The 12,300-nt window shown below is 34.5% G+C and overlaps 1 protein-coding gene across 1 annotated transcript in view; it reads right to left on the bottom strand.

The window, feature by feature from the left end:
- ABCA13 (ATP binding cassette subfamily A member 13) overlaps positions 1 to 12,300 on the bottom strand; it is a 172,476-nt gene that overhangs the window by 43,928 nt on the left and 116,248 nt on the right. Inside the window, exons 40-44 of the mRNA XM_074542293.1 lie at positions 11,232 to 11,347; positions 6,661 to 6,817; positions 5,483 to 5,736; positions 5,004 to 5,196; positions 3,210 to 3,319 (exon numbers count right to left, since the gene is read on the bottom strand). Coding sequence (XP_074398394.1) covers positions 3,210 to 3,319; positions 5,004 to 5,196; positions 5,483 to 5,736; positions 6,661 to 6,817; positions 11,232 to 11,347 — 830 coding nt within the window. The remainder of the gene's footprint in view (positions 1 to 3,209; positions 3,320 to 5,003; positions 5,197 to 5,482; positions 5,737 to 6,660; positions 6,818 to 11,231; positions 11,348 to 12,300) is intronic.

Here is a 12,300-nt window from a genome sequence, read left to right as displayed (position 1 = left end):
GCATGGATTTGTTTGGTTTCTTTGTTTTTTAATTTGTTTTTAAACCAAAAGCCTTGAAGCATAGTTATTCAAGGAAATGGAATCTGTTATGAATTAATGATTTTCTACATGGAATAAAATTAGTTACATTCTCCAATGTTTATAATAGTTATTTTACATACTCATTTAATTATTTGATCATGAAGTATACATCATCAAGGTGAGGTTAGATTAGATGTTAGGAAGAAATTCTTTACTATGAGGATGGTGAGTCACAGGAACAGGTTGCCCTGGGAAGCAATGGATGCTGCATCCCTGGAAGTGTTCAAGGTTAGACGTAGCTTTGATTAAGCAGGTCTAGTGGAGAATGTCCCTGCCCAGGGAGGGGGGTTGGAACTACTTGACCTTAAAGGTCCTTTCCAACCCAAACCATGTTATGATTCTTTGAAGGATCAAAGTACAATGTCTCATCCTCTCACAGTAACAGAGGACAAAAGATGTATTCTTTCCAGTCAAACCCAAAAGAGGTGGGATCTACATCTAAGCTGCATTATTCATCAGGAATAGGTATCAGAGATATTATTTTTATTGAATCTCCTTCATGATGTAAATTTTAAGCAAAAAAATCTAATTCTGCTGAACAAGAAATGTTTTGCAGCTGTGATCAGCAGCTGCTTTCTTCTGCTGACTGTAGTCTCTGTGCCAGGAGCAGCAGGCTTCTGAGTACACTACCAGAGCAAAACAGGGACAAGCCTTCTTACCATACTTTCCTTCATTTATCTGAGACATAAATGAAAATAAATCCACCTAAAATTCCCTGCAATTAGTAATTTTGGTCATTCTTAGCTGCTGAGGAATGGCTCTCCAGACCTGTTGTGGTTACCATCTCACCTCTAGAAGAGCCAGCAAACTTGCCTCTTAAGTGATTTTCAGGAGTACAGCAACACAATGCACCATGATCTGCTCAACAGCAGTTTCCAAAATAATGAAGCAAGGAACAAAGCCAGGAGGGACATAAATTTCTTCTCACAGTCTCAAATAGTTTGTTTCTCTAAGTTTAGCTACTGTGTAATAGCAGCTCTTACTTAAGGTAGCCTTCTTGAATTAGCATTAAGTTTTGAAATCTTGGGAATATGGGATTTACACTCACTTCAGCCCCTGCAAACACAAAAAATCCATAAACTCGATTGACACCACCATAATACAAGGCGATAATTAATGTTGACAAGAGTATTTTGTACACAGAAATTCAATTGTCTAAGGCTTTCTCTCAAGCCTCCTAAAGCGTGTCAAATTTCATTACCTATGTTTTAGCATATGGTAAATAAAATTGCATCTTAATATATACTTTCACGTTGGATTTATAAAACACAGTATGGGAAATGAAAGTGACACACACGGCGTCCAGGGACAGCATTTAGCCTATTGACAAAATCCAGTAGCTGGCTAGTTGACCTCAGAAGCATTTTTAGCCAATTAACCACAGGTACCTAGCAACACAACTGATAAAAGGAATACTGGCATTAGTGAAATGTTTTGCAATTTTTTAAAATTATTTTAGGGGGTTCTAAAAAACATGCAGCAGTCAGCAAACATACTGTAAGTGTCAATATATATAATAATGAATTGCATTCTTATAACTTTATATTTGCTTTCAAGTGGCTGTTAAAATTTTGCAATTTTCCCACTGGATCAAATCATTTGCCCAAATACAGATCTGCAACAACATTGCACAGGGATAGTCATATGTGGCCCATGAATGCACAGGTAAGACCCAAGACAAGCCCTATTAAAATCCACAGCTAAATACTGCTCAGAATCAAAACAAAACATGGGATCTTAAGTGTCCTGATGCCCTAATGGAGATATTTTATTTTAAAAAAATATATTACAGATAATTTCCTTTTTCCAAATCTCAAATCCTCTTCAGACTCATGCTATAAACTTCTGACTTCCATCATATCGTGTACCAGGAGGTAAAATGCCATTCATCAGTTCCAAAGAATAACAAATGTTGATTTTTATCCAATTTTTAATCATTTCTCTTACTTTAAATTTTGATCAATATCTGAAAAATCCTGTCTTCTGTTTAAGAAAAAAAATTATTTAAAAAAAAATCTGGAAAATTATAAGTGAAAACAACCATCTAAAAGTCTCTCTAACCGTTTTAAAGTCTCGCTCACACCACTTCTTCTCTTAAGAATACTTTTTTCAAAATCCATTTTTAAAAACGGTTTTTAAAAATCATTTCTGCTTTATGATCTACATTTTGTGTGATTTGCTATAACAGATAATGAGAAAACACTTTGAATTAAAATTATGTTATATATTGGTGATATTGTCCATTTCAAAAGTGCAAATTTTCCAGAAAACTGATTTTTGCAATGACTGAAGCTTCTTATCTTTGAAGTTAAATCTGATGATCATTATCTCTGTAAAGAAGTAAGGAAACACTGACCTATGAAAGTATTTGATTTCTAGGCCAAACAAATGTAACTTGCCATTTTGAAAATTCAAAAATTCTTCTTTTAAAAATTTCTTAATGAAACTCTTGATTTATCCTTGTCTAAAAAAGATTTTGAATTGTACATTATTTAGGAAAAGAAAGGAGCCCAAAAGACATTTATGTATGTGTGTATACATATTTACTACTGACTGAAAAAAATAACTTTCTTTTCCCTTCACTTTTGCTGAGAAAAATTAAAATTATTGGTTACATCTGACCTAAAGTCCATTATTCTTTTATCAGTCCATCAGAATGATAAAAATCACCAACACTACCTCTTATCCTAATACATAGCATATTGATCAAGTAATTAATTAATGACTCATTAGTGTAAAAAAATATTTTAAAATTACCCACCTGAAGCACTGCTCATCTACCTAAGCCTGGGAAACTTTCAGTGCAGAACTTGTAGGGGGATATATGTCCATGCATTTTAACATATGTTAAGCTTTTTTTAAAGTTTTAAAAGGACATATATTAAGCCTTCTTAGAGTTTCTTTTTTGCTAGTAGACAAGTTTATTCTCAATTAACACAGCTGTCAAACAGAATTAAATAATGCTAAAAAGCTTTTCCACAGAGATTTAACAGCAACAAAGCAATATACATTTAAAAGAGAACAAAATGGGTCCCTAGAGTACAGTATAAAAGACTGAAGACATGCTGAGTCTTTGATCATGTGCATTATCAATTAGCACTATTCTGATCAAACCCTGTGTTATTTACCCAGTAGGAGTCCTGATAACAGCACGTCCTGCAGATGGGATGATGTCTCCAGTCAGCATCTTAAATGTTGTGCTTTTCCCAGCTCCATTTGTTCCCAGGAGTCCAAAACACTATCAGAGATATTGGGAAAAAAAATCAATATGGTATACTGAAAAAATAAATATTACTTCTTCAAATTTCTCCCCTTTCCATGTTTCCTATTATATGTCTGTAAGAAACTATATATGGGTACAATGTGTGTGCTAATTACCAGAAGTGACTTATTTAGCATTCTAGCCCTCCTCTTTAAACCCTGCCCAACAATCCAAACCATTATTTATCCATATTATTAGTAAATGTTACATTTGAACAGGAGGATTTTAGGTCTTGCTTCCAAACTCTGGATATCAGTCCATAGAGTGAATATTTCTGAGCTTGTCATGAGCTGCTTCACTCTGTATGACTGAATATCTAACATCCAAGAGACACACACATTTTGAACACTTATTTCAGGCCCCTAGCTGCAATAACTTTATGCTTAAGCTAGGATAGGATTCATATTAAGTCTACATAGCCCTTTATGATTTATAAATACCTTCTTCGTGAACTTTCTTATTGATTTATAGGCTTTAATCAACAATATCCTCCTGGTTACCTCAGTTACCCAACAGCTGATCAGTAAGTAGCAGGAACATCACTGCACCTGTGTTGACATGAGCAAGTTTCTCAGATTTTCCAATTTCATATTAGCAACCAAGAAAAGAATTTTCTTTCTCAGTAGTTTAGAAATGAATATCTGCAATTCCCCAAACCATCCAAATAATGAATAAAGCCCCAAAACATAAATATTCTCAATACTAAATTTTGATTTATTGAAATAGTTTATTTGTATATGCTATATTCAAAGGTACTATTGATAGTAAAAGGTTTTAAAATCATAAAATTTGGGGAATTAGTAAGAAGCTAGACTTAGTGGGGCCTGGAAAAATGTTAAAAATAGACTCTGAAAATGTTAGGCTTTGTGTTTGCCAGATCATGTGAAATAGCACCTGCATAAGCAGTATATGATAAATGATATAATTGTTAGATGTGATGATTGTTTAGTAATTAAATATAATTATTGTTTAATCGTAAGAAGAATCGTGAGAAACTATGTTAGACGTTTGAGGGGGACCATGAGGAGCCTATGCTTGGATGAAATCTATGTATTCAATAGAACAATATAAGTTTAATAATTAACATGAAAGTTATATAAAGATAGAATATAAAAACATGTTCATCCCAAACCCATGTTGAGGTCAGATTTGGGTTTGTACCCCTAACACCCAGTGCTCTTCAATCAAATCACCTGCATATAATCATTCTCGTGATTATGTGTTTCTGAACGCTAACACTGTGATGATTTCAGCATGGGAACCAAAAATGTGCTGTGGTAACAAATTCAGGATGCAGTCCATAGTTTGCTATTGAGTTGGGTATTCTGTTTTCTCTTTCAACACTAAACTGCTATGCTACCTTACTTATGTTAGCCTAAAGTAGAATAATTTGGTAAAGATAAGCAAGAAGTAAAAAATTAAGACTCTGATGAATGTTTAACTAAAAAATAAATGAACAGTTCTTCTTCAGCACCATCAGAGTTTCTTCTTTTATCCAGTTTCCAATTTTCCAATTTTCAGAAATTACTACAACTGAATCAACTGATTTTTTTCTGCTGCTATCCACCAGCCCTTCACTGTAGACACACTGAATATGTCTTAACAATTGCTCAGAATAAAGTGTTACTTCATAAAAGGGGGAAAAGAAAGACTCCTTTACCTCTCCCCTTGGTATGCCCAAGCTTATGTTTTCCACAGCTGTGTTCTTCTTACTGAAACCTCCATAACACTTCCTGAGGTTGTACAGAAGTAGAACATCATTACCAGTTCTTCCACCAAAGAGTCTCTGTCGCTCCATTTCCACATCAACATCTTCTGAAGGGCTGTCTGTGCTGTTAACTGAGCAATGACCCCTACAGCGGAGGATGATAATGAGTGATACATGGAAAATTGGTCATAATTTGCTGCATTCTGCATAACTCTTATTTTCCTGGTTGTAATCCCTTAGTGCTTGGTGATCAATTCTCATCAGAACTCAAGGGAAAAACTACTACTTGTATTTTTTCTGTAGTTTACATTACTTCAGGTACACCATATTATCAGAAGTATTTATCTTCAGTTGTTCAAAGGATCACACCATTTTCTGTCTCTGAAAATTAGTTCAGAGCACAGTGTGGCAGAATACAAATGATAACAAACCTTGATTTCCAGAGGAGATCCCAATGAAGGAAAAGACGTAACAGAAGTAGTAGTGTTCCCTGGAGGGACATTGCCACAAAGATCCAGCCCAGGAAGTCCATCTCAAAGGGGCTCACGTAAGAATCTATTCCAAAGTTCCTGGTCAGGTCAAACTTGATCTGATTGTATGAAAGCTCTATTAAGCCCTGGCCTAGGCAGAATTGTGGGAATATGATGAATGCCCATTTGAGGATAGTGTAGATGTTCTGAAAACTCTGTATTAAGACACGGGAAGGATGAAGGAGAATAAAGATAAAAGAGAAAAAAATTAGTTTCCTCCAACAGCCTAATGAGCAGACTTGCAAAACTGGATACTGCATTCAAATCTCACTCATGGTAAACTGAATTCTAAAGTGAACGTATTGTGAACTATTTTGGGGTTCAGGGTTATATAATATTGCATTTTAGACTTTCTACAGCCATGGCATTCTGATCTTAGTTGAAGTTCATAGACAGCATCAAAACACATGTAACCATGATTCTTCTATTTCCTTAACATTGCAATATTTGAATAATATCAAATTTAAATCACGAACTTAAACCCAAGTGATTACTGAATTTGCTTACACACTTGCATGACAGATTATCCAGATTTGACTTTAAACATCAAGTTTTTGACCTGTACATGAACAGAGTCATACTCATTCTGGAAGTCCTTTCCATCAAGTTGTTTAAATACTGTTATGACTAATTAAAAACACATACATGGAGTGAGAATGTGCTGTATAAATTACTATTCATACATTTCATTAGTGATCCTAGGAATATGCAGCTTATCTCTTATGTCAATATTATTCAAACACATTTTACAATGCATATAATCTATTTAATCGACCAGAACAGCTCCAATTATGTACCAATTACAACTTAATGGTCTAGAAAATGTCAAAGTTTCAATTAACACAGTTTTTTCATTATTACAGCATGCTTTTTTGGGTTATATACAAGTTAAAATTCAAGATGGTAACAGTCAATACAGAAAAATAATGAATATATAAGAACCGTATATATTTCTTCAGGAGAAATCTTATCTGTATAAATATATAAACACACACAAACATTCTCAAATATATATATGCATTTATCTGTGTGTATACATGTCAGTTTTGAAAAAGGTAAACCAAAAATTTGATACTGACCTGCACTTTGGAAATTATAGCTAATAAGCGAGGCAAGAGAGTCACCAGCATGGTACACAGGCCAAACACAAAATTTAAGGAGATATAGGAAATAAAAGCTACATCTGAACTGGAGAAGAATCTGGATGCAAGGTACATCCAAGGTAAAGTTGCATATCTGAAAGTTTAAAGAAACAAAACTGTCACAAATAAGTTATGCTTTTAAAGAAACAAAATTGTCACAAATAAGTTATGTTTTTGCCCCCAAAAAAGTCAGTTATCACAGTAGAAAAAAAATCACAATTATTGTTCCTTAAGACAGGCGAACAGCTCTTCAGAACAAGTGATTTAAAAAAGGGACCAATTTGGGATAGATATTCTTTCAAAAATTGGCTTATACTTCCATAGATGTACACATATTTACTGCCTTGTTATGTGCACATATGATCCATTTATGTGTATATCAGCTGTAGATATTTACTTTGACTGTTCCAGAAAGCTTGAAATCTTAATTTCTGAATGATTGCAAATCCATGCACCTTATCAAGCCTCTTACGCAGATATAGAATTAAAATCAAATATTTAAAGCCTAAATTGTGGATGCTGAGCCACAATCTTTTCTGAGAGGCTTTCATAAAAAAAAGAAAAAAAAAAGAAAAACGAGGTAGTGAGAAAAGAAAGCAAAGAAAAATAAATAAAAACCCAATAATTTTCAAACTGGAACTAGTATTTGTGCTGGTGATATGTGAGAATTGAAAAATCCTACAGACCATGTTATTACTTTAAGCAGGTTGTCAGTAGAGTAATAGCTGTCAAAAATGAGTGCATAACACTATGAGAATAAGACAGCATGTCCATGGTTACATCATCTTCAATGAGAACTTTTGAAGGAAGGAGGAAGGCACCTCCACCAAGACAAATCAAATGATGCCTATTCAGAATGGAGCACGTACATGTTTTTTATTTATAAAGAGATGTTTATAATCTCTTTAAAATAAGATTAAAATAAGGTCCAGGCAATCAGCACATGCATGCCATGTAAAGAAAATTTATTTTCCATTCAACATAGTGCAAGATATATCTGTCAAACAAGCAGTATATAGACTGCAGGAGCATATGTATCAGCATACACTATCGTTCAACAATAAGTATATATGTAGCATATATATAAATACTTCCTGTATAATATTAATATGTAACTGCTTTAATAGTGAGTTCAGTGCAAGAGCAACTAGCCAAAAGTCTGTGAATTCACTTCTTCATTGCCCTAAAGTATAGTTTAGATTACTAAACTAAGTCATAAAAGTCATTTTATTAAATGACTTTAAATACTCAACTAAGTCATTCCCTGTCGAATTCAGTATTCTGTACTTTATAGATGAATCTTTTGCATTGAAGAATGCCAAAATCCTTTACCTTAAAAAACAGACTTGCAAACTCTGCTGGGAAGTAATATAATGTTATCTTCAGTTTTCAGGAAGATAAAGGTTAAATGACTCAATGTTTGGGTCTCAAATGAAATTGTAAGTATTCAAGATCCCACTATACTTTTCAGCATTCTCTTTCCAGTCTTAATCACACAATCTTTCTTTCCCTTGATGCACATACCAAAATCACTATTCTCAGAATAACAATATCATAAATACAAGTCCATCCTTGGAAACAGCTCGGGAAATAGACATGATTTACAGTGTTGCTGCTCTGCTATAAATGAAAGCAAAATTTGATTTTTTTTGCTTATAACTGCTAAGAAACGAGTAAGACTTTCAGACTCCAAAAGTTATATGATGTTCAAATGTAGTCTTTAAAGTTGGGGCCAGTTACACCTACATTTCTGTCCTCTTTCTCTTCCCTCAGCTGCAGTTGCAATTTAGTATTTTCCTGTTCTATAAAAGACAGAACAGTTTGGACTGCTTAAGCATTTGGACTAGAAAACACCTCTGCAATCATCTAAAAGAGAAAAATATGCAGTTTAGTTTTATTTTTAAAGGAAGTCACTTTTAAAGTAGCACACTAAGTAACTTGATTATTCTTTCGACCACACTCTCTTCTCTTTAACTTTGTTTTATATAACTGGGCTATTTTTATCTTTGTTCTAGATCAGAAAATCCACACAAGTGTATCCTGAAGAGAAAAATAAAATTTTAAAGAAAAAAAACGCAGATGGTGAGGGCATGCAGATGAAAGAGGATTATACGCACAGTACTGGGGAAGAATAAAATGGCCACAATAGGCTTCATCATATTTTTGGTGTAGTTAGGCTGAATAAAGGGTAGACTAGGAAGAGTGATAACTGTGAAGTTTATCAATGTCCTTGAGACATGTTAAACTTACAGACAGCTATTGGATCTTTAATATATGTTAATACACAGTGAATACATAGATTTTCTTGTTAAAAATCACTGCAACATCTGTTATGTCAGCCAAAGCTGAACAGTACAGGAGGGATTATATTGAGCTGATTAAGCTGCATCTGCAGTCAACAAAATAAGACCCATTTTCATTCACTGACCTTTTTTTTTTTCTGAGATATTCAAAGTTTAACTCAACTCTTTGGTTAAAACAATGCCAATATAACTGGCACTTGATAGTACACTGTCGGCAGGGCCAAAGCCCATGGCACACCAGGAAAAACCCTGAAACTACTTCAGTAGACATACAGCTCTGTACTGTGTGCTTCAATTGCTGCTTGGCTAGGGCTTCTATAGAAGCCTATGCCGGGCTAATATGACAGCAACTGGATCACAAGAAGGATCCAGTGGTTGTAAAGCTAATAAAAAAAAAGGTGTGAGAATTCACCTTTTTTTTTATTATTCATAGTGTGAAATCTTTGCACTAAGACTGGTTAGAATTTGCGCCCTTAACTTGAAGGAATCACTTGATGTAAGTGCAGAAGGAAGGAAGTGAGGGTGGTACACAAGAAAGATACAGAGAGGAGGAAATTATGAATTTTGGACTTTTCATACAAGCTATTTACAAAATCCTAGCATCATGATCTCTAGAATAGTTCATGCTAGTTTGGCTATTCACATCCAGGAAATAGGAGCCCAATTATAAGGAAAAAAAGATAAATAGAATTATGCAAGGAATTTGGAGGTTTTAAGGTTTTACAAGAGAGGACTTGGCTTGTTTTGTTTTGCAAAAGGTGTTTGATGAAGGACAATTATGAATTATGGTTCTGAATAAACTTAGGCTAGAATTTCCAAGAAAACATCCAGATTTGAGGATACCTAAACAGTTTCTAAAAAATTAGTTGCTGGAGGCACAAAACCTTGAAAACAGTTTTAAAGAAACAATATAGTAAATTGGGGGGTTTTTTGAAGGGTTTTTCTGAGACTCTTACTGAAATAGAACATGACCTGATCTCGTAGAAGGTCCTTTCTTCTTTCCTTGCCTACCATTCTCTCATTAAGTACCTATACTTCATTATCTAAACATCTGTTCTGTAAGATATGCACTCTCCCCTACAAGGGTAGCAACAATTAGTTGATTGAAATAAGTAATAAAATTCTGAGAAGCCGTTTCCTATAACAATTCATCTTCACCATTTCTAACATCACCTAAGTCAGCACATGAGAAGAGTTGTGAGTCCCACTATGAGTTGAGTCCCAGTATGTTTCAACTGACCTAGGGCTTCTGTCTTTATATAAATAAATAACTTCAAAATCAAACTCTGTCAGAAATCTTACCCTGAAATCATGGTGTATTACAGAAGCTGTACATGTACAGCAAAACAACTTTCATTCTGCCCCTCAAGTGACACAACAGAACACACTATTAATATAATTGATCCCAGGGTTGAACAGACTTACTTTTATAGAAATATCAATTCTTTATTGAACCAGGTATTTTAACCTTCTATTACAGAATTCCTTTTTGTTGTTTTTTGTTTTATTTTGGGGTTTTTTCCTCTGTTTGTTACTTTAGGGTTTTTTGGGTTTTTTCTGGGTTTTTTGTTTGGTTGGGTTTTTTTATTGTTGGTTTTGGGTTTTGTGGTTTTTTGGTAGGTTTGTTTTTGGTTTTGGGTTTTTTTTCTGTTGTTTTTCATGTTAAACTAAGCAAGAGAGCATGGTAGAACTTTCCTCTCTCACAGTTCTATTGGGAGACAGAACTCTATCCACCCCAGTACTTCGCATTGGACAGACTTCTCATTGGAAATATAAACTCCTGGAGCTATGTGGAATTACAGAAAATGGTTAGAGCTTTAATAAAAGCTGTTTCTTACTTTCTTGATGATAGTCTGTGCAGATAAGCACTGAAATTCTGACCTATGTTAACATTCCCTCATTTTCTGGAAGATAATATACAATCAATTTCTAACAGTAAACTACTGTTATACAGGCTTAGTATCTTCTAAGATGTTTGCACTCCCTTTTTTTTTTTTTTTTAATGTGTGAGTAAATCTCCCTCCACCTTTTTTGTTTAATTTTCAAACTCAAGTTTCAGTCTGTTTTCTCACTATGCTTTGGTGAATCATAATCAGCTACAAAGACAGAAAACCATGCATCCAACAGCAGGTGCAAGCTACATGTAAAGATTTATGTTTGTTTCTTGGAACCTGTAATTCCATAGTAGCATTTCCAATCACATACCCAAAGAGAATCAGCAGGAGAACAGTGGCTGCCAAATTCTTTCGGAAAGTGAAGGCTGATAGCTGGAAGGCACTAATAACACCAACACACAGGGTGACTGGAATCATGTAAAACAGCTAGAAACAGAAGGAAAAAAAAAATGATTAGGTGAGCATCTCTTACTGGTCTTGCCTAAATTGCATAGGAGGGTTTTACAAATTAACTTCTCCATACTTTCAGTACAATTATACTATAAATTAGGAGGAAATAGGCTGAAGAGCTTGGAGATTTGATAGTCTGCACTGCTGTGAAACTGCCCGCTACACATGAAACAACCTGACAAGATAAAATCTGACTACAGAATATCCCCTTTAATCCTATTTTTATTGACCTTTTCAATACATCCATTTAACAAGCTGACTCTTCCAGATAATGAGTCCGTGTGGGGCCATTGCTCCAAAACATCAAATTACACTGTGAATACAGAAGCTTGGTTTCAGAAACAGCAGTTTTACTGATTGGTGCTGCATTCATATGGGAGAATAATAATGATGCAATTTTAAAAGAGATTTTAATGAAGGACCATGTGTGCTGATGAAGCAAATTACATATTTTATTTGGAATGTTAAAAATATGTAAAAGCATTACAGCCATTAAGCAACAGGGAAAAGAGTTTCTCTCTTTAATCTCTTGACATAATGGCAACCAATACTTAGGGGTGACAAGGTGGGATTGGTACAGAAGATTCAAATTCAAGTATTTAAGGGAGAGGGATTCTGCTTGCAAATAGCAATGTCAGGATGTGAAGATCTGTGCTCAGCTCCATTTTCAGTGTCTTCCTGCTCTGTGCACTGAACCTGAGCTCACTAGGTGCTGACTGCCTCCATTTCTGCTTACGTAATATTAGCTTTATATCTTTAACCTAATAGAACTGAGATTCTGAGATACTTCTGCAATAGAGGCAACAAATCAAGGTCTAGCTAAATATTCAGTGTAGAAGAACAACATGCTGTTAAAATTATACTTTCAGACCAAAATACAGGGAAAACCTGTTCCAAATTAAACCAGAGGCCATCATGTCTTTGCTACT

Source organism: Zonotrichia albicollis, chromosome 1, assembly GCF_047830755.1.
Source record: "Zonotrichia albicollis isolate bZonAlb1 chromosome 1, bZonAlb1.hap1, whole genome shotgun sequence".
NCBI lineage: Eukaryota > Metazoa > Chordata > Aves > Passeriformes > Passerellidae > Zonotrichia > Zonotrichia albicollis.
The sequence above is the reverse complement of the archived record's forward strand: the minus strand, read 5'-3'. Positions and strand labels throughout refer to the sequence as shown.